Source organism: Lycorma delicatula, chromosome 1 (genome assembly GCF_047948215.1).
Source record: "Lycorma delicatula isolate Av1 chromosome 1, ASM4794821v1, whole genome shotgun sequence".
NCBI lineage: Eukaryota > Metazoa > Arthropoda > Insecta > Hemiptera > Fulgoridae > Lycorma > Lycorma delicatula.
The window spans coordinates 87,539,181-87,563,965 of NC_134455.1; the positions used below are offsets into that span (position 1 = coordinate 87,539,181).

A 24,785-nucleotide genomic window follows, 5' to 3' on the forward strand; every position below is an offset into this window, starting at 1 on the left:
AATTACAAATAAAATAAAACATATAAATAAAACATTTTTATTTACCTGGTGGAATATTTGTTTCTGGGATTGAGGCACTGAGTTTTCCAATCCAAGGTTCAAGACTGTGAGCAAATTCTGATCTATAATTTGTGCGGATCTGGCTTGATGGTAAGGGCCTGAAACAGCATATTTTTAGTTTTTTATCTGATATTTTACACAGGTTTAAAAATATCTCTAGAATATTAAACATGAAGAAATCAAAAATTTTAAATGATAAAAATTAAGTAAAAGATTATATATCAATATTGTTTAATACATGAAGTTTTTCTGTAAATAAAAGAGTGTAAATGATAACTATTTTGAATAAGCTTACTGATAATTAAGCAAGTTTAAAGAAGTGGCTTAATCAAACCATTTACTGCCATGGACAATTCAATACACAACAAAGATTATTTTCCGTATGTCACAGATATATAGATGTGTTAAAAGTCATTCATACTCAATTTAACACACTACAAACAAAAACTGAACCACCATCAAATTATAACTCTAATATAACTCCAAATTATAACTCTTGTATAACATTTCAAACTGATCAGTATAAAACAGGAAATTTTACCACTGACTATAAACAGTCCTACTTTGATCTAACCTGGTCCACTGGCCCTACTTCTTTTATGTTTAAAACACTTTTAAGAGAGGAATAAATTCTTTATGTATTCAAGTCATAGTAACTGTTTCTCAGCTTCATTATGAAACACACAAAGAATAAAAACAACACTCATATAAAAAAAGTTATTTAATCTGAAAATAATTGTTTTCACTGACCATAATAACATTTTACAGATTTAATTTACTAAGCTTTTTTATCTATTAAAAATAGATAAAAATATAATTGATGAAATAACAAATCTATTAGAATTATGTATTAAATAAAACTATTTTAAATTTAATAATAAATATTATGAACAAGATAAGGGTCTAAGTATGGGATTTCCACTTTCAGCTATTTTAGAAGATATCTTTATGAATAAACTAGAAAACACTGTAATATCCAATACAATTAATAAACATCAAATTATTTTATATAAAAGGTATGTGGATGACATCTTAATATATAACCAACAATTTAACAACAAAGAAAATACAATAATTACAGAAATGAATTCTTTAAATAATAATATTAAATTCACTTTAAACAGAGAAAATAATAACAGTATTGATTACCTGGACATAAAATTTAACAAAAATTTTATCACTACTAAAATCAATAGATATTTATAGAAAGCCAACAAAACAGAATACTATAATACATTCTAAATCTTTTCATCCTTGGAGTCAAAAAAACATCCTTTATAAACAAATTATACAATAATTAATTATTAATAGGTTGGTAACATTTCATGTAATATTAAATATATTTCATAATAGTCGCAAACATCTTACAAAAAATAAATAGTTGATAAGTGAAAGTTTAATTTATACAACATTTTACAGTCTTTTCATAAGCTATTATATGTACGTAAAAATTTTTAATTCTTTTCTGACAAAATATCTATAAAAGAAATAGTCACAGAAACTAATAATTATTTTAGAAAAATTATTTTGAAGAATTAATATGTTAGGAATACTATTAAAAATGTTTAATACATTTAGTATATTTACATTAGTTTATAACTATATATTTCCAACTATATTTCTTCCACTTACTGGAAGACATAGGTTGGTGATGTCAGTCAAATTTTTCATTGTGTATGAATTCATGAACTAAAAAACAATTTCTGTCTTTAACTTAAAAAATTATTAGTGTCACTCGTAATGTTTTTGACCTGACACAGAGGTGGTGCAAGTATGACCAAATGACTATGATATTTGTTAAGAATGATTCCTCAGATTGTGTGTTGTTTTAGATGCATGCTATTAGATGCCTGTCTGCAGCAACCGAGTAAAGCAAAAAAATTTGGACATTCTCGAAAAATAAACCGTAGCTGTTATAAAGTACCTTGCTTTAAAATATTTAACCAGATGGACGTACGAGAGTTTTTTTTTTTCAAGGACAGATTGGTCACAAAATTAAAATCACAATGAAAATAAAAAGTTTTTTATTTGTAACAAGTCCTTACATAGTTACGCTATTTCTCTACATAGTCGCCACTCCGATTTAGACATCTGTCGTAGCGTGGTACCAACTTTCCAATACCCTCGTCATAGAACGGAGCCAGCCGCCAGTGTTTTCAGCCATGTTTCTACGCTGGTCTTCAGCTCGATTTCTGTGCCAAAATGTTGTCTCCTACCCAGCATTTCATGTGAGAAAGAGGTGAAAATTGGAAGGAGCCAAGTCCGGGCTGTATGATGGGTGATCAAACATTTCCCAACGAAAATGCTGCAGGAGCTTCTTTGTTACAGCTGCAGTGTGTGGTCGAGCATTGTCATGGAGAAAGACGATGCCTGATGACAACATTCCTCTCCGCTTATTCTGAATTGCCCTTCGTAGATGTTGAACAGTCACGCAGTATGAGGTTGCAGTGATGGTTGTGCCACGTTCAATGAATTCCACCAAGAGAACTCCATTTCGGTCCCAGAACACAGTAACCATACACTTTCTGTTGGAGAAGGTTCGCTTGAACTCCTTTGGTTTACTGGGAGAATGGGAATGCATCCACTGTTTGGATTGTTCTTTTGTTTCTTCAGTTTCAAAATAGACCCATGTCTTGTCCTGTGTGAAAATTTTGTTCAAAAAATCTTCCCCTTCATTGTGGTAGTGCTGGAGCAACGTTAGGGAGGCGTCCAATTCTCATTGTTTTGTGATGGTCGGACAGCATCTTGGGAACCCATCTTGCACACAGTTTGCGGTACTGAAGTCTCTCACTCACAATGGTGTAGAGAGCTGACCTTGAAATTTCAGGAAACGAATCACTCAATACAGAAATTGTGAACCGACGATTTTCTCGAATTGCCTCATCCACTCGCTCAACGAGATCATCAGTTGACACTTGCTTCCTTCCCTGACCGCCTGCATCATGAACATCTGTACGTCCTGCTTTAAAGTTCCTGCACCATTGTCGCACTTTGCTGTCACTCACTTAAATTTCACTGTACACATTACTTATTCGTCGACGAATTTCAGCCGCATTACACCCCTCAGCCTGAAGAAATCGAATTACTGCACGCACTTCACACTTGGCGGGAGATGCTATTGTTATAGACATGTTTACATGCTAGCTGTGTGTTCAAAACTAAACGAAGTGACGCGGCGTGATTGAAGGCCATACCAGAGACGCTGTGCAACACATATGCGCAAAGGTTCATCTGATTTTAGCGCGGGTTTTTATTTTGTGACCGATTGGACCTTGAAAAAAAATAACCCTCATAATAAAGTAAGAAATATTATTAGATTCTGTACTCTAGTGGATTGCTGAGTTTTACTTTTATACATATATATATATATATATATATATATATTGGGAAATGAACATTATAAATATATATATTTTGCTTATTTCCCAACTAATTTTAAACCTTTATATGTATGTAATAAAGCCTGTTATATAAATGCCATGTAAGAATTTTAATTTCACTGAGGTAGTGAGACGTGGCGTGACTGAAGGCCGTACTAGAGATGCTGCGCAATACATATGCGCAAAGGTTCATCCGATTTTTGCGCGGGTTTTTATTTCGCAACCGATCAGACCTTGAAAAAAAATAACCCTTTTTATTAAAAAAAGTTAAAAAAAGATGGGGATTCTTCATCTTTGTTTTCGAGGATAAAAAAGTGAGCTGCTGAATTTAAACGTAGTTGTACATCCATTCAAGATGATAAATGGTTGAATGTCCAAAAACAACAAAATCATCACAAAAATTTACAATTTCATTTTTTCAAAATTAAATGATCACCAACTGAAGGTACACGAGCTTGCTAACATCCCAAACATCTCAACAGATCTTGGTCACTACATTTCACATAATATTTTGGGTATGCAAAAGCTTTCAATTTTATAGCTGCCACATTTTTAAAAGTCTGGCCAAAAACACATTAAACTGAACACTTCTCAAGAATGTTTAGCCTTATTTAAACACAATTCTGCGCAGTTTCTTCAACATTTTATAACAGTACATAAAACATGGATTCACCATTGAATGCCAGAGACCAAACAGTGGGTAAGAGCAGAGGAAAGTATGCTAAATAAAACAAAAACAATTCCACCAGCAAGAAAAGTCATGACCACAATTTTTTTTTATTCTTAAGGTGTTCATGGACTATCTAGAAAGAGGCATGACCATCACTGAGGAGTATTACCACATCACTAATGGAGCGATTGAAGTGTTCTATTCAAGGTAAATGCCCACATCTGACAAAAAGTAAGTGCTCTTTCTCCAAAATGCACTTACATATATACCTTGAATTGTTTCTGCAAAACTCCATTACATATGCTTCAAAGTGTTTCCACTTGTGCCATATCTGCCGGATTTGGCTCCCAGTGATTACTTCCTCTTCCTAAACCTGAAGAAATGACTCAACTGGATGATGATTCACTTCAAATGGCGAACTTAAAGCTGAGACAACTTACTTTGCAGAGTTGGACAAATCACATTATACTGAAGGTATTAAAAAGTTGGAAAGTCATTGGTCTAAACATCGAATTATAAATATTTATATAAACTTATTATAATATTAAATTAATAACAATATATTACTATATTATACATTTATATATAGTGTTTCATTTTAATCCTCCTCGGCAATTTTCTCGTAAACTAGAAACAATAAAAAAAAAATTATACAAAAATAACTAGGACTAGAGGAGAGCACTTCCTGATGACCTTGGATTTAACCTTGATGTTATTTCAAGGTTAACACAATTTTTTAAATGGAGACATATTTTTGTAACCATCAATGAAAAGAGCAGGAAATTTTAGACTGGAATGGAATGGTTATACATATAACCTTGGAACATTTTTGAAGGACATATCATCAAAGATAGTGTTATATGAATGATAGAGTTATTTGGAGACAGTGTTACAAGGGTCACAAGGTTTTGAAGATAATATAATATTCATATTCCAGGCCATTTATCTCGCAAACTTTAGGAAAGATCATAAAAATGTCTTTGCAGAAGTTGTGTTGATAGGAGGGTGACATCCAATGATGACCTTGAGGTCCCCTTTGGACTTTCCCAAGGTCATCAAGGTTTTTCAAATGGAATTACCTTTTCCGATAGCACCAATGGAAAGAGCGACAAATGTCCAGTCAACATACTTGAATTTAGTCATGTCGTTTTATGAGTATATTATTTTTTTCAGCTTCTTAAATTTCATGGTTTAGAAGTTAATCACATACAGTATCTGATTAACACAATTTGCTGAATTTCAAAGACAGTAACAGGTAGCAATCCTCTAACAACTTAGAAACCAGGGACTGTAAATATCTGCGAAAAGAATCCAGCATCCTTATAACATTATCTCTTATGGTTAGTCATACGACCTTCAAAAAAGTTCCAAGGTCATATGTGTGACCACATACTTCAATGTAAAATTTTTCTCTCTTTTCATTGGTGGGATCAAAAATAGGTCATTCCATTTGAAAAAATTGTGTTAACCTTGAAATAACAGTCATGGTCAAATACAAGGTCACCATGAGGTGTCCTCCTCCAGTCCAAGTAACTTTTGTTAAGCTTTTTTTTTGTATTGTGCCTTATTTACAAGAAAATTGCCTGAGGGAATTAAAATGATACAACATATATAAGTTTATATCCCAAAACGGAATTTTTCAAAATCAGTATAGAATAGTGATGTGGGCTATTGTTTTCTATTGTATGGCACTTCTGAAAATAAAACAATACAGTTACTGTCATGGGAGATGATATCAAAGATATTTTTGTAAGCATAAGCTGATAAAGTATATCCTAACATGATTAGAGGAGAATCTTTTATTAATAACAAAATCAATGACATTATAGAATAGAAAATCAATAAAATATTACTCATACAATCACAAAAACAAATATAACATAAACTCAATAAATATAAATACGAGGACGGTCCAGAAAGTAACTTACATTTGTGCCTAGCATGGAGATGGGTGGGGATAGAGCCACTATCTTGGCGTCAAAACATTTCTACACTCAGTACACATCAAGCTGTCATAGTGTGTGGACTACTGTGATTTTTCTACTTTGTTCATGGTAAATTATTGAAATGTGCACTTCAAAAGAAAATCCCACAATGATGTGATCTATATTCATTGATTAGGGTGTTACTGGCAAAAAACCTCAAACCAACTGAAATTCATTGGCAACTTTGTGAGGTGTATGGAGATGGAATGAGTTAAGGTGGAGTGAGGCAGTAGTACATTCAGTTTAAAAATGGCTACACCAATCTTCATGATGACGACTGCAGTAGTCGGCCTAGCCTGCATGAAAATTGTATCATGGAAGCTTGGTTATCACAAGTTTTGTGCAACATGGGTGCCAAAAATCTAAGGCGACAGATTTCTACAAAAAAGGAATTGAAAAGCTTGAGCATCGTTATGATAAGTGCCTCAATTTAAATGGTGACTATGTAGAAAAATAGTTTAAGATTGTCCCTTTCAAATGTATATAATAAAATTTCTTTTTTTATTTGGTTGGTTTTTTATTTCAAAATGTAAGTTACTTTCTGGACAGCCCTTGCATAAACTCAAACATTCTACATACTTGTACGTACTCATATTGTCAAATTTTCTTTTAATATTTATCACACAAAATACAAATAATCTATACATCAACAATACATACCGCAGTACATAGTCAAGATTCTGCACTATAACTGCTACAAATGAGTCTGTGCAGGACATGATAAAAATATAAATAATAGATAACACATTGCAGAAACATAATTTTCAGGTTACCCATAAATTATTAAAATTAGTATTAAACCTGTGTCACAGATGATATAAAGGAAGAAATGTCCTTTACCATTATGAAAAAAATGCAAATCAAAAGCAATATTAATCCACAGTCAACCTCTGCAAATATAATAAAGGATGACAAAAAGAATTCTTTCCATCTGGCCAAAGAATAAACACAGAATCTATAGTAACAATCTCAAGCAACAGATATAATCAACAAGTAGTAGTCAAACAAAAATAACTACATCCTAAATACTACTAATACATGCACAATGTAAAACTTCAGCAGGCACTTAATAAAAAATAAATAACAAAAAAATTGGTTTACCACACCAGTTTCATTAATTGGATCATAAGCACCATCAAGACTTCAACAATTACAAAAGAAACTAAGTACTTATCATATAATATCTTCTTTTTTAAATTATTTAATTTTAATGTTTAATTGTAAAATAATTTTCATGATACACATAAATAACTGCACCAGTAGCCTTCGTGATTTTCATTCATTTTCTGAGGTAAAAACATAGGGTATGTCGAATTCCATTGGTGAATCAAATTTAGTGTTTATGGCAACACATTAATAACACACCTTTTTTGTGTAAAGAGAGGAGAATTTTGCTTTAAAAAAAGGATTTAATCTATGAATCTAAGAAAAGATAATCGGTACTGGATATGCTTAATCTTTACAATGATTGTATGAGTTTGTGATTACTTTTAACATTATAATTTAAGATTAGATTAGACTAAATGCATTAGTCTAAATGCAGTATATTTAGATAAAAATGTATATATGTATATGAGCGTTGAAGTTTATATCAAATGAAAAAACTTTCAGAGTTACATACTTTCAATGATAAACCACAACATGATTTAGGAAAGAAATTGAGTTCCGAAGTTTCATAAAAAAAAATAAATAAAAAAAAAAATTGTAATAAAAAGTCTGTTCAAAAAGTATCTGACCACAATTCTTTTCTAAAAAAGTATTTAAATGAGAGCAAAAAAATTTCATACAGCACACCATTAGTACCTAAGGCACAAACATGCCCTTTTTTTAACTTTGGAGAGCACAACAGTTGCTGTAGCACAACTATTGAGTGTGTAACAGTGCGCATTTTTATTTTCTTCATAATGATAGAACACACTGAACAATAGTGTGTGTGCCAGATCATTACTTGGTAGGACATCAACAGTCTGAAATCCAAATGTCATTAACAATAAGCAAAGTTAGTTAATGAAAAATCATACACTGACCATCCAATAAATTACAAATGACATTCAGATTAGTAATGTTCTTCACACATGATTTTAACAGATAATTTGGGCATTCATAGAGTGGCTGTGAAATTATGCCAAACTGCATTTGCTTGGAAAAAATAAATTTGTTCTGTTATTCTACAGGATATGGTGGAGTATCCCAACAGAAATTCCAACTTCCTTAAAATGTTAGTGTTATAACTTTTGATAAATTTTGAATATACGAGTAAGACCTAGAAACCAAATGAAGCTTAGTCATTACTGTCACTCCCAAGGACAAAGAAAGAAAGATGAGAAACAGAGTGAAAGTGATGCTGGCTATTTTTTTTTTATATTGGGGAGTTGTACAACAGGAATACAAAGAAAGCCAAACTGTCAGTGAATAGTTCAATCTGGAGGTTCAGTACATGAGATCCAGAGACTTGTGGGAATCATGCAAGCAGTATCCTTGTATCACAATAATTCATTCATTTATCATATCTAATCCATAATCTATTGGTTGAGAACAAAATTCCCTAGGTTTACAAAGTTCCTTATTCATCAAATATGGTTCCTTATAATTTCTGATAGTTGCCAAAGCCAAAGATGCTGCTGAAAGGGTTGTGATTTGGCATTTAGGACATAAATATGACAGCACAGGTGTTAGCAATTCTAAAAGAAGACTACGAAAAATGTTTTCAGCAATTATAGGACCAATGAGTAAAGTGTAGAGTCACAATGGAGTCTACTTTAAAAGAGTCTAGATTTGAAAGCTATTAGGTAAACTACTTTTCTTTCTTATAGATTATGTTTGAACAGTTTTTGTTCATACATTTAACTCATCATATGTTTTTGTTCATTTAATAACTCATTTAAGTATATAAGATATCCTGATGGTGAATCTGTCCTAATAATCTAGACATATGGACGAATAGGATACAGATAGATGAAGTCATATTTTAATAATATTAATATAGAGAAAAATAGTTCTTCATGGATTTGATAATGGATTATTTTTCTATTTTTGTAAGTTATTTTTTTAGAAAAAGTTGGTTATTTTCTTTTGAACTAAATAATTCTCCTGTTTCATGGTACCCTACCAAATATGTTGTGAAACTACTACCTTCAGCAAAAAGGAGACTCATTATTGTCTTTTGTACCACTTCAATACATTTGAAGAGAATTTTATATATGTTCCTATACATTACATCATTTTCCAGAAAAAAACTGACACACTTCCTCTAATTAATTCAATAAACAGAAGCTGAAGATTTCTTCTTGATTAAAAATCTTTCTTCTTCAATAAAAGATTGAGTTTTGACATCAACAATGTCTTCTCTTACTCAATTTAACTAATGCTGCACTGTTGTAAACTAACCTCAAAGATGTAAATAATATTTATAAAATAACTAATTTCATACAAAGCTAGCATTACTTCACTACACAAAAATTTGTTACAGTGAAAGAATGAAATAAATGAGTTGCAACTGATTGTATACAAAAAAAATTAAGTTGTATAAAACACCAAGCATAAACACACAAACATATCCAGATAAGAGGAAAATGATGAAAGAAGATAAATAAATTAAGAGTGGATGGACTACAATGGAATCAATGTATTAACTCATTAGATAACTGTTCAGGGAATAACAAAGTGATATTTAATTAAACCAAGGATTTCTCTAGTCAGTCTGAAAGTATTTCAGTTTCAAGCTATAACAAAAGCCAAAATTCATTAACGAAATATGACCTTATATTAAATATATATTTTAACTTGACATTCTTATAATAAACAATAGTGAGATAAATTAAACACTGGAAGAGATAACATTTCATGTGTGTAATTGTTTTGAAATAGAAAAATTCCAATCCATTAGAAGACTATAACTATTACATTATAAAAGTTTGGACATTAACATTCTTTAAAAAATCTTAATGATCCCTGAGATTATATGTTTGTAGCTAAACTTCTCCAAACTCTCCTTCAATCTAGAATCAAAAAAGAAACTTTATAAGACATTCTAACTTTTTTTTTTGTTTTTAATTGAATCCGATGGAGTGATTGTTAGGTATGACATGTGGTTATCTCCAAGTACCTGAAACAGCTTTCTTAAGTATCAGGACTTGAAGGCAGCTGCATATTCTGTAATGAGTGTACATTTTACATCTATGGACCGCTGTGTAAGGATGCATCATTATTTTTATTATTATTAAGGCTCCAACAACAGAATGTTGGTTAGGGCAGTATCAAGCAACTATTTTATAAAGAAGTAAGACTGACTCAACCATGGCTCAAACTATCAACCTCCTATACAAGAAGGTCAATTACTAATCACTCTGACACATATTTAAAAAATTATTATTACATTTTATCAATTTTGGAAGAAAAAACTAGGTTATTTGCAAACATAATCTTTTGTTCTAAAAAATGTAACAACAATCTATAAATAGATATGATAAATAAAAAATAAATCATGAAAAACAAAACAGAAAAAACGATCCAAATATGTGCTATGTTGACAACTGAATAAACTAAAAACTCATACAAAGTAAATTAGAAAAAAATTTAAATTATACTGTGAGTAGTAAGTCTTTTTTGTACTGAAATGTTCTAATACTCAACATATGATGTTGACCCTTGGTAAAGTATACAAAAAAAAAAATCTGAAGAGAGAAAATACTTGTTCAGAGATCTCAGAGATACTCTGTATATACTAAACTCAGGAAATATATTATTATATACACCATTAATTTCTCAAAGCCAAGACCTGAACACGTTAAAAATAAAAAAGGATAATCAATCTTTCTAGATGGTTAAACAAAGGTAGAAAATAATTTTTTATAATAAATTGATAAGAAAAACATTTATCACAACTGTTTTAGGTTGATCCCTTTTTAAATTTAATTAACTTTTACAGGTAAAACAAGAAATGACAAAAATTATTACATCAATAAACAGGAAAAGTTAACATAAAATAAAATAAAAGAATAAATATATCTTAATATTATTAATTACAAAGAGAATTATTTTTAATTAAAAATTGGGAAAATAAAATACCTCATAGGCTGTGACAGCTGGGACACTGATGACAATCTGTCCATCATAGGATAAGCAAGGTCTAGGAACTGGAACTTGTTAGCGGTGGAAGAGAAGCTCTGGCACAACATTAAGTGCATCTGAAGAATTGGTAGCACAGTACTCAAACTGGCGAGTTGATTACGGAAAAGCCTCTCCTTGCTTTCAAACTGCCTGCAAGTCCACCCATATATAAATATATATATTTACACATTAAAAAGTGAGTTGTTAGTATTAACTTTATGAAAAGTCAAAATCCAACAACATAAGATTTTATTTAATTTGATTTATTTAAATTAAACGAAGAAAATACATTAAGGTAGCAAAAAGTAAAAATATTTGTAACAGTAAAATAATACTAAAAAGTGTGATCAAAAATTACACATAAAAAATAGTAAAGCTAGTTTTTACATCAAAAACAATAATGCCAGTTTTCACACAAAAGAATAGTAATGAATGAATAAAATAGTTCAACTCAAGGAGTCATCACTACATTTGAAGACATGTAACAAATAAGCAAACACTGAATGTAGTAAAACATTTGGGGCAATAAAAACTTAATGACCAAAAGATTAAAATTTTTGGTTTTTAATGCAGCCAATAACATAAAAATATGTTACAAAATGCTTTTACAAAGAAAATCTAAAAACACATTAATTTTTTCACAATTTCTTAAAAAAAAAATGAATTTAAAATATTACACTGGCTTTAATGATTTTCATATACCTTGTTTACAAAGAAAAAGGTTGCTAGTAATAAAAAACATATATTACCTTCTGAGCTACCAAAAGTAAATCTTTCATATTAGCTCAAAAAATAGTTTAATGATTGGAAGGACATCACTGATTACATTTAAGAATAAAAATTAAAAACAAAAACAACTAAATTTATTTTATAAAAAAAAAGTAAAAATGTAATAATGCAAGTGAAACCAAAAACGTTTTAGACCAAAATAAAACATACCATATGAAATGATGAAATACATAAGGAAAAATAGAAAATAAGGTATGGATATTTTAAGACTCCCTGCACAGGTACATGAAAACCACTCAACAAAGCGACAACAAAAGTATAATACCCAAGAATACAATACCCAAAGAACTACACAAATAAATAAACAGAAAAACTATTTCCCATGAAATGTATTAGACATTTAACATTATTAATAGAATGAGAAAAAACCATTATAATACATTTATTAGAGAGTAAAAGATAAGATCAATAAAAATGTAATGTAAAAGTTTGTATAACAAATTTATATATTGTAATTTTAAAAATTAATTAAACCACTTCAAATTAGATAATTACTTAAATGGGGTTTCTTTTGAGTTATAGCATATATGTTGCAGTATTATGTTAAAAAAATGTTTTTTTAATATGTCACAAATGAAATATAAAAACTTACTAATAAATATTGAAGAGATTAATACAAGATTTAAAAACAAATGTTTTAAGACATTAAGAAAAAAGAGAATTTAAAGAGAACTATAATAATATTTCAGTGAAAAAAAACATGCAATATACACAAAACACAGTTAAAAATTTTCAACCTCAACTACGTGAAACTATTAATTTTTAAACTTCAGCTTCATTGCTTCATATCTACAATAGAAGATATTAAAAATAATTATTGTGTTTTGAGAGTTCAGTACTTATATTTAATTAAAAGCAAAATATACTTTTGATTACTTAGTCAATAAAACATTACTAAGGGAAGGTTTTTCTAATGCATAAGAAAAACTGATGAAATAAGTAAAATTAGGCTATCCAACTACACATGCGCACACACATACATGAAGAAAGAAGCCAGATGAGAAGACAATCAATTCTACAGCATTCTCTTATTTTCATATTTAAACTGAAATAGTGACATGAAAGGAACACCTTCAAGCATATAAACAGTTTTACACATCAGACACATCCTCAGAGCCATAAAAATTGTTTAACACAGAGTCTGGAGGTATTAGAGATAATTTATTTGCTCCAAGCAGAATGACAAAGCTTGCATCAGAGTTCTCTTCAAGGTTTCCCAATAGGAAGCAACTGTTATCACTGAACAAGTAGAATTCTTTGTCTTAACCTTTTCAAAAAAAACTGTTTTGGCAAAACTGTGTGCCTCTAATCCATGTACTGTTGTTTTGATTACAAAGCCTAATACACAACAAAACTGCTACAGTATCACATTAAAAAGCCTAATACATAACAAAAATGTTACAATATCACATCACTGTCAAAAGCACATTACTTCCCTACATTTCATCAGAACTTTAGTGCTCTTTAAAAACTGCCTTCAGCACCCAGCATCAGAAAAATTTCCAATAATTAAAAGAATTAAAGTAGAATTTAAAAAATAATTCCTTGAAATTTCAAAATAATATAAGGCCAGGTTCAAAATTATGAACCACTGCTTCTCACTAAGTTTTTAGATTGCTCACATCAAATCATCTGATCACAACAGTCCATTGTCCACTATGTGCAACATCATACACATTCTCATAACCTTTTTATGAATTGCCTGATCTACTTTCATAACATTCCATTACTCAAGGAATTTTTAATTCACAAATCTAGTAATAAATTTCAGTCACTTTCTTAAGTTTTGTATTTAAAAAAAAATTGATAAAAACCATTTCATGGCAGATGGGTTCCCTGATTGACTTCAAATCTAAACATTCAAATCACATCTAAACAAGTCAGTAATACAATCTGCTGTTTTATAATCGTGAAAGTTCGATCAAGCACAAGGGAATTTGCCACATATACATAAAACAATAAGTACAGAGAAATTTACAAATGTTATTTACTTTTCAAATACACTTTGTAATACCAATCGGATACAGTATTTTTAACTTAAGCAGGAAAGTTAAAGAAAATTAGTTTCTTCTCAGTTATCATCTGATATCTCATACTAACAGCATATGATCTCAAATCTTACTCTAGTCTTTTTTCACTCTGTAAATATCACATCCTAATTTCAATCTGCTCTATTCAACAAACAGAAATATTATAATATTTTTGCTTTATATTTATTTGTTCTTTTATCAGTTCTTTTTTAGTATTGTGATTTACTAATTGGTGATAATGCAATCAGACAATTATTCTAAAAAGAAATTTAGTGAAAAAAATATTTCAGAATATATTCATAAAAGTGGTCAGAATAAAAGTTTGAAATTTTTCAAGCTATGCTAAATTTTTCACATAAACAGAATGAAATAAACGGTGATTTTTCATAAATATTATCATAAATTTATTTTTTTTAAAGTTGTTTAATGGACTGCCTCAATTATACTGTAGAAATGTATACATAACTTTTATGTTTAAAACATAATAAACAAACAAACAAGCATATTGAGTTAACTGTATCTTAGCTTTATACTGCACACTGAATTACATCCAAGGAGAAACCATTCAAAAATATTACTGGGTGAATATAATGATTTGTGCATAAATTCTTGCTCTGAAAAAAATAACACTATATTGAAATGCTAACCATGAAAGTAAAAAAATTGTTGGCAATTTAATATGATTTCAGTTAAATGATACCCAAAACAAATAGATCTAAAGTAAAATTTTATATAAAAATTACTTGATGCTTTTTATTTACTAAGGACTCTTACTACACTCTACAGAAGAGTGTAGTATGTTACATTGTTTATATTTTATACCAAATAGTAGTCTACAAAAAAATATTTTTAAAAATATTAAGAAGTTTTCAGTCAAATTTTTTTGGTAGTTAAAAGAACTAAAAACTGGGAACATCTACATAATGGAGTAAATATAAATATATATACTAAAATATATAATATTATATATAGTATTTATATAATATTATATAAATATAATATATAAATACTAAATATAGCACTTGGAATGCAAGATAGTTAGCAAGAACTGAGTGAAAAGGATCAAGGAGTGTTGACACTAAGCAAAAGTGATCTCCTTAGCAGTGGTAGTAATTCAGCCTTTCATCTGGAGGTTCAAGGCATGGCATTTTTCATACACTACAAAAACTTCTTTTTCCATAATCACACATAAAAGTGCATTGGTCCTTTCGGGCCGGATCTTTTACATTGGTCGTCTGAACCGGATATTTTTTATTGTGTGCAGAACTTAGTTTGCGTTTAATATATCGTAATAATATAGTTTGTAATATATCGTATAATATAGTTATGTAATAATATCGATAAGAAGTGCGGTTAATATCCATGTGTAATACAGTAATTACATTTCGACTTGGAATGCAGACATCGACCTTGGTGCTAAGTAAACAGCCATTTCGTCGTGACCTTCAAGTCAGGCTACCTGCTGCCAGTCGCTTATCTTATTTGTTTCAGATAAGTAATAACAAATTGGGAATTATCAGTTCCTTATTTACGTTCCTATCTATGATATAGACTTACATTTATATTCCTTCATTTGATTCCTTTATCATTCACATTATTATTTCTTACTGATTAATTCCATCCATATCGTTTATATTTTTAATAACTATTAATTTCTTATTTTCCTATAAATATTTAATTTACGTTAATAGTTATATCTATAAGAATTATCATTATGTCTATTGAAGTAGAAATTACAACTTTGAAAAAACAACTAGGAGTATGTAAGGCTCAATTAACATGCATAAAAACATTTATCGATAAATGTAATAATGAGACACCAAAAAGTAATATTAAAGTTAGATATGATGCAATGCCATATATTTTAGATAATTTTAATAAAACACAGAGTTTGCTAGAAGTACAGGACAAGAAAAATTACGATACGCATTTAGGAGATAGGTTAGATTTTGAAGACAATTATTATGAAATTAGGGCGCAAATGGAAGAATATTTAAATGAGACATTAGTTTCAGAAACCCAGCACTTCAACTCACATCAATCTTGCATTATTAACGAAAGTAAACCTTCAGTAAAATTACCAACTATCAATTTACCTCGTTTTAACGGTACATACAGCCCGTTAACATTGGTTAACTTTCCAATTAACAGAAAGTTGTTAACAGCCCGTTAACAACTTTCTGTGGTGAATTAATTCATCAAGCAAAATAAAGGTATACAGAAGAGGAGAATTGTGATTATTTTGTAAAACCCAAAACCCTACATCACTGTAAAGAATGTGAATAAGTAAGTTATACAATATTTTTGAAAATTCACACAGATTCAAAAACAGCAAATAGATTTATCTAATAAACATGCTTACTCGTAAACAAAACACTCATTAACTTAAACATGCTCATTATGCTTGAACAAATTTTAATTTACACTGAAATAAAAATTTCACTAATATTAATTAGTAATTAATAACTTTACATTCTATTTTACCAAAAAACATTATTTTCACACTTGTTTCAGGATTGCAATGTATAAAAAGTCATTAAATTACAAGAAAACATAAGGGGAATTTCAAATGATGTTCATACTCCTAAACAGGTTAAATATAAATTTACTATAATCGAAATTTCACAACTGAACAAGAAAAAACATAATACTATATATACACAGTACAACTGCATACTATCAAAACTAATTCTATAGAATCTGAAAAACCACAAGATTTATTAAAGATTTTACCTCTGGTGGAATAAAATAAATGCAATATACCTAGGCATAGATGTAAGATTTTACTAACAGTAATAAATGTGAAAATGCTAACAATCTAACATAATAACAAAAGGCGAGCAACAGTTTGTTAAGAAAAAGAAAAACCCAGAAATACTAACAAGGGATCAATGCACGTTCACTGTTAATTATGAATACTGTCACACAAACGTTTTTGTTGGCATTATATTTAGCTCAATTAACATTCACTTAAAACAATAAGATAACTTTGAAGTAATGGATTTATTAACTTAATGGATTAACTTTGAGGTAATGAAAAGCAGCACTACAAAGCCATTTAAACAAAGATCAATATTTTACTGTCAACAACAAATTATTATTGATGATGTAAGGTTAAGTATTAATGAACTGAGAAAATAAAACCAAAATACTGTTACAAAATGATGGAGACAAAAATATGTGTTTGATATTTATTAAAAATGTACAGTTAAATATACCATCAAACCAGTAAAAAATTAATGGCCACTCAACAAGATAGTACTTTTAATGCTACGTCAGTCTAAACTTAAAAATACATATAAATTAATAATTGTTTTTTGGAAGAATTGCATAAAAAACTCCATCCAATCAAAACAATCAGAATAATTAAATAAATATTTTTTTCTAAAACTATACCTCCTAGTTTATGTGTTGTCTGATTAAAATTATGATGATATATAAGGTTAATTTTTGAAAATATTTAATTTTGAATACCAGTGCATTTTCTTAGTATTTAAATGAATAAATTCACCTAACCAGCAAAATAAAACTAATATCCCCTTGCCTTGTTATTCATTCTGTATTTTTTATTCATTAACACAATCTTGAAAATACCTCCATCAATAACAATTAATTTTAAAAATTATATGTGTTTTGTGAAATTGAAAATTAAAAAAAAAAAATCTAAACAGTCGTACTCTACCTTGTCAAATTCATCCACATAATTGCATAATTATATTTATCAGTGATTTTTTACTGATACCACTCATATATCTGTTTCCATGAATTCATTAACACATATTTACTTTATATACTTTATATATTATATTTGTAAATTACAGGTTGGAGAAAACGTTTCTTCATATTTTAATGCAAAAGTAAAATGAGATTTTTTTTATATTACAAATGAAGTTTATTAAACCATATGTACCATTATGATTGACCATCTTTACAAATTTCTGAAGAAAAATCATAATTCATAATCTTGTCATTGTATAACTTCTATGTTTTTTGGACAAAAAATAGTAATAAATGATTTTCACAGGCCTCTTTTGAAGCCAAATTATACCATTAAGAGTCCTGTAGAGGCTGAAACAAATGGTAGTCTGATGACAGAAGATCAGGACTGTATGGTAGATGCACCACTACTCTCTCAATTTTCAACAGGTCATCAAAGATGTATGGAGTTTGGCGTAGTCTTACTGGAAGACAATAACTTTCCTATTGATTAATTCTGGTTGCTTTATCTCGATTGCTGGGCGCAATCTTTTCAGTTACTGACAGTAGAAGTTAGAATCAATTGTTTGACCAGATATCATGCCATACAACATGGTAGTCCATGGTTATAATCAAACGTTTTTATGAAGACTCCATCATTACAAGGAACTTGTCACCAAGATATCTGATTTAATCTCTAAAATGGAGGAATACAGGAAATTTTTAGAATCTGAAGAGTATACATTACTCTTGGATATTAGATGAATTTAAACAGAACACTAAGCAAGAAATCAATGGTACTGACAAGACAATGCTCCATCAAACAGCCAAGAATATGGAACAACAGCTATATCTTGAGGGGTGAGGATATTTTTGGGACTTTATATAACTTTGTAAATAAAGGAAATCATGAATTTTATATCAATCACCCAGGAGAACAGTAAACTGAAAAAGACTGAATGAGATAGAACAAATAATTTAGTAACATATATTTATATATACATATTTTTTTTTTTTGCTTCATGAATTAATTCACCACAGAAACTTCTATGTGGGAATATGGAAATGGAATTTTGCAGTATATGAAAAATGCCATGCCTTACTGGGATTTGAAACCGGGACCCCAGGTGAAAGGCCGAAATTATTACTTACAGTAAAAAATAAGATTTGTTTATTTTTGTCTCTGTAGTACGTTTATCATATGATGATTACTTTTTGGTCATTTTCAGCCCATACAAAGACCACAATCTGTATAAATGATTTATTCACTTTGACTCTTGCAGAAAGTACATAGTTTTTGGAGTAACTAAAAGTAGCTGAACTACATATGTAAAATGCTAAGTTACCGATGTAATGTAAGATAAACAATAATCTAAAATAAAAAATAAAAATATTATAATAAGAATATGACAAAAAAGTTTTTAGAACAGAATTTGAATATAAGCATTAAAACATGAAATAACATATCACTACTAATACCTAGTGAGAAGGCATGCTCATATTGTAACTTTATAGAACATTTCAGTTACCTGAGTATGTTAGTGTAATAAGTACTAGTCGCATTTATTTTTGTTCCCTATATGTTTGATGGAATGCATAGAATAATGTTACTGCAACAAGTTTTGCAAAAAGCTTGGCGGAATCTAAAGTAAAACAATCTGTAAAATTAGCAAGGCTCAAAGTTAAGAGTGCTATAATCATTTTCAGAAAGGCCAAACTTCAATTGAGTGACTCATACCAGTAGGATGTCAAGAAGCAGAAATCCAAATGTCATTAACAGTTTGCACTGTTTAGTAATGGAAATTTGTGAACCATCTGAGAAATAGCAATACACTGGATTTACTGATGATTGGTTAGACATGACTGTAATGGACCATTTGGGCATAGAGTCCTGCGAAATCTCTGCCAAAGCTGCTTGCCTGAACTAAAAAGATAATTGTTCTGAACTTGCAGAAGACGCTGTCTGATCATAATTTCTTTATGAACATAATAGCTTGTGATGAATCTTGGTGTACAAATTCACCCAACCCAGAAACACACTCGGTTACTGCAGTGGAAGTCATTGTCATCCCCAAGGCTGAAGAAAAGTGAAGGTAATCCTGACTACTTCATGATGAGTTGGGCATCATGAATAAGCACCACAAAGACAAATTGTTGACAAACAGTAATATCTGGATGTTCTGCATTGTCTTCAAAATAAAGTTCAGCATGGAGACGAAGACCTGTGAAATCACACAAGTGGCAATTGCCTCATGATAACACATAATTGTGGCTGAGCTAGGATTTACTGATGAAGCATGAAAATTCTCAGTTTTGACAGGTTCTTTACTGGTTGTCTTTTAAGCTGAAGAAGATGCCACTGAAAGGGTCCCAATTTAATAGCCAGGAAGAGATAATGATGAACACAGCGACATAGCTGGGCCACTACAAAAGATTATGAAAAATGTTTCCAACAATGGAAAAATTACTAAGTTAAGTGTGTAAGTCATAATGGGACTACAAAGTACATTAGGATTGAAAGCTTAATTCCTATCATTGTCTGAGTTTAGATGCATTTTTAACAAACATCATAGCAAACTTGCACCAAGACTAATGAAATACTAAGAATGAAAAATCTTGATATAAGTAGCCGTTTAGTCAGTTTTTATGTATCCATTTTTTTATCTGGTCCTATAATTTGAATCAACATGCTCTGTGATGCACTATGCAGTCTTAGTTCAGTTATTAATATCAAACATCAGTTACTATGTTTGCACAGTACATTTTGATGCAATATGTAATTGCAATAGACATCCATTCAAGCAGTACAGAGGCATTTTTTAAACGTCTTCATTCTGTCAATCACAACAGGTCATAAACTTAACTCTCAGTTTAGAATTATTTATATTTTTATACCCACTCTGCTTGGCAAGCCAATTTTTACTTTCCTTTATAGAAATATGATCTGAAAGGGAAACAATACAAGAACACCAATGCAATGAAGTACCTAGGGATAATATCTAAAAATTAACTCCAGGAATGTTTCCAACAACTTTATAGATGTTAATAAAAGTGTGTAGCTGCAGAAGGAAACTACTTTAAAAGAAATGAACTAAAACTAAATGTACTAAATTCCAGGAATTCTTTGAATCTACCTACTAAAAACAACTGACAATCTACATGCAAGTGATTCATGTAGTATTACTGGTGCTTTCTGAGCTCATTCTAGTAGCAAAAATAATAAAAAAAGTTCATATAAACATGTTCCAGAAATGCTTCATTAGCGACATGCAGCTAGTGAAAAATTTTGTCCTGATTCCTGTGCAAAAAGTGAAATAAAACCATACTGAAATTCTGGGAACCCCAATTAAGAGGTAAACTTGATGGTTTTTTGTGGTTTCTGACCTGAAAAATTGAATAAAACATATTCCAGAACTATATCTCCAGTAGTTTTCGTAATGACTGATGTAGAAAAAAAAAATTTGTTGTCTAAAAAGTTTTTTTTATGTTTGTAGTATAACAATTTTTTTAAATGACTAATAAATGTGTAAAATTTATTATCAAAATTTGTAGAGAATTTAATTCTGAGAAAACTGATGCAAAATAGCCCAATAAAAAACAAAAACAAGTTCAAGTAATTTGATTTTATTACTAATACTGTATGAAAACTTTTAAATGTTAACTACAGAAATAGAAGTTAACATATAACTGATACAAAAAAAATAAAAATTGTAATTGATACATTTAATAAAGCTTATAGTGAACTTTCAAGGATCTGCCCTTCTACTTTAAAACATTTGGGTACAAACTTTCAGATTGCTAGTGTTGCTCTCTGCAATTCTGTAAAACTTTTCTTAATTTGTGCAGCTGCAACTGTAATACAAGCAACCAACTTTTCACGCACATGATTTTTTCCTTGTTAACAATATTTTTCATCCAACTCCACACACAAAAATCTAAAAATATTAGATCAGGTGATCTTAGTAGTCCAAAGTGCGACCAATCCATCCTATGGAAATTGCTCATCTAAGTATGTCGATACAGCATGTGAGAAGTGGGGAGGCGCAACATTGTGCTGAAAGTACATGCAGTATCTGGACGCTAATAGAACATCTTCTAATAGCAGTGGCATTTGTTACTTGAGGAATTCCAATGTTGGAATTTAGATGTCCAGGTAGAATGAATGGTCCAATTAGCTGATTGTAATCCACCACACAATGACGTTAAATCAGTATTGGAAATTACACTCTACCATGTGTGGATTGACTTCTGCCCAAACATGTTCATTGCAAAGTTATTACTGATGCCATCCCAGTACACTGAGCCTTATCAGTAAATAAAATGAACCTGTGCAACTGGTTGTTCATATTCAACCAGTTGCAATATTGCAGATGAAGACAAGGATACTTGGTTGAAGTTTTTGTATTTGTTGATTAGGTAAGGATACAGCTTATTGTTACAAGTTGTCCTCCACACTGTAGACTGGGAAACTCTGATCCACCGGGAAAGACATCATGTACTTAAACCAGACTGTTGTGTAGCCTTGATTCACAATATATATATATATATATATATATATATATATATATATATATACACACGAGGTGATGAAGTCCGGATCTGCATGAAGACGACCCTTCAACTCCGTGCAAATTGACACACGATTTTCCTTCTGTTCATCACTCAAAAGTCTGGGAACAAATTTTGCACTAACTCGTCTCATTTGCAATTCATTACTTAAAATGCTTTGAACGGATCCGTACGAGATGTTAAGGTCTTCCGATAGCTCTCGAATAGTCATTCGCCTGTTTGAACAAACCATTGTTTCCACTTTTTGCACATTTTCAACTGTTTTTGAGGTTACTGGACGTCCCGCACGCTGCTCGTCTTCAACAGACTCATTTCCGTTTTTAAATCGGTCATACCACTTGTACACAGTCTTCAAAGTTACCACATTATCGCCGTACACCGATTCTAACATTTTGTGAGCTTCTTTGGCACTCTTTTGCAACTTAAAACAAAACTTGATGTTAATGCGTTGTTCAAAATTCATGTTGCGCGACAGAAACGATAAACACAACCTCACTCTAGCGGCTCTGGCAGCTGACTGGCAAGCTCGAACATGTTACAACTTGTCTGTTATTGGACAAATTACAGCATATGGATGTAGCGTCGGCAGTTGCCGCTATAAAAATTCATTCACCGTATTTTTTGATCACACCTCGTATATAGATATTGATATATAATAATATAGATATTGATGGTTTCATCAATATCAGCATCATGGTGAGTAATAAAGCTGGGAAGCTACCCGTTTCCTGTAGCAAATGGAATATTCCGCTATTTCTTTTAGCATCTGAAACTCTGCAGTTAGAAAAATTTATTTGATATTCTGCAGCAGCAGCAGTTGCATTACCATCACACACATCTCAAGATAAATACTCTGCTGGCATATTACTCAGTCATAAATAACAAAGGCATTCCTGCAATATGATACCAATTAAAACAAACACACACATACTTAATTAAATTACAGTGTACTGTCAATTCACAGCAGTAATACATGACATGCAATACACTGATGACACAACATAAATTCATTGTTGAATTCTGTTTCTAACTTCATTCTGATTTCTGTTTCTAACTTAAAAATATCATAATTTTCAATTTGACAGTGAATTCGAGAAAGATATACAGACTTTACTGTCTGAATAAAATGGAGTTGTGCCCGGATTGTAGGGTTAAAGATACTGTGGACCATGTCTTTTATGTTTGTCCCTGGTATGACGCTAAATGTACCAGAGCTGTTAGGGAACTCGAGAGGGTGGATTCCTTCTTAGATCTGCGAGTCACCTGGAAGACTTGCAGAGAATGGACTATTGTAGCTGGCTTCCTAAATTTCCTCATCCTGAGTACAACTGAAGGAGTGTAAGTAGAGTAGCACCCCGGGTGGCTAGAGACCGCCTGGACAGTTGATTGGCCGAAGGTAGGCGTTTTGGCATGAGCCATAGTTAGTCAGTAAAGTAATGGTGATTACTGTTGAAATGTTAGCTGTTGGTGGAACGATAACTGCACTGCCCAAGGTATGGGAAACCATGCAGCCATGAGTTGTAGCGTTGTATTGACAAAAGCAGTTTTTGAATGAGCAAGCATCACTATCGGCAGGATGGCGACTACACTGCCGAAAGTAAGGATTCCCATGCAGCCGTGAGGTGTAGCAGCATTTCAACAATGGTAGTAAGTGAAAGCAAATGTCACGCGGGACTCTGCAATGGAGCTGTGTGGAAGTAGGGGGTCTCTCCGCCTCTCCCTTGTAGGCAAGACCAGAGTCCATAAATTAACCGAAGTCTGGGGAATGAACTGAATGTTTGAGTTCACTATGGGAATTGGACTAAATTTCATTGTTGCGGACAACATTTTTGGTGGTATGTTGTTTTTCAATTTGCCTTGAAATCTATGAGACATTTACAAGGAAGTGGCTCACTAAAAGTATAACTAGGCGCAGGGTTCGTGTTTCTGCAAACTCGGTTTGCAGAATGTAGGACATTCAAGATGTCTGGACAAGACCTTAAAGGAAGGCAAAAGCTGAGTTTAAGAATCACCGATGTAAGGTCTAACGAGACATTTACATCGGTGGCATCCCAATGAGGCCTGGCTTATTACTGTGAGATGTAAAAAGTTAGAGGGCAAAAGACAACTCCCATTAAAGCCCATCAGGACTAGGAATAGGGAGGGTGGTGTGGCGACCAGAAGTGTCACAAGGCAAGTGTCTTCCCCCTATGGGGTTGGGATGTCTGAATATCAGTACTGTTTTTTTTTAATTTTATTAGCTTTTTTAATTTTATTTTTATCTTTAATACAATACTACTTTTTGTATCATTCTGCTTTGTATGAAAGCAAATGCTTTGTACATACAATCCCTTATTTTTCATATGATAAGTGTAAGTAATAAAATCAAATTTCTTGAACTAGTATTTGTTTTTTATTGGGCTATTTTACATCCATTTTCTCAGTATTAAATTCTCCACAAATTTTTATTGATAAATGACTAATTAATTGTTTAATGACTAAGTTTTTATACTACAAA

The 24,785-nt window shown here is 30.9% G+C and overlaps 1 protein-coding gene across 1 annotated transcript in view; it reads right to left on the bottom strand.

The window, feature by feature from the left end:
• The window catches only part of LOC142318139 (RING finger protein 207-like), a 152,090-nt gene that overhangs the window by 68,997 nt on the left and 58,308 nt on the right, over positions 1 to 24,785 (bottom strand). Inside the window, exons 6-7 of the mRNA XM_075354679.1 lie at positions 11,163 to 11,354; positions 46 to 158 (exon numbers count right to left, since the gene is read on the bottom strand). Coding sequence (XP_075210794.1) covers positions 46 to 158; positions 11,163 to 11,354 — 305 coding nt within the window. The remainder of the gene's footprint in view (positions 1 to 45; positions 159 to 11,162; positions 11,355 to 24,785) is intronic.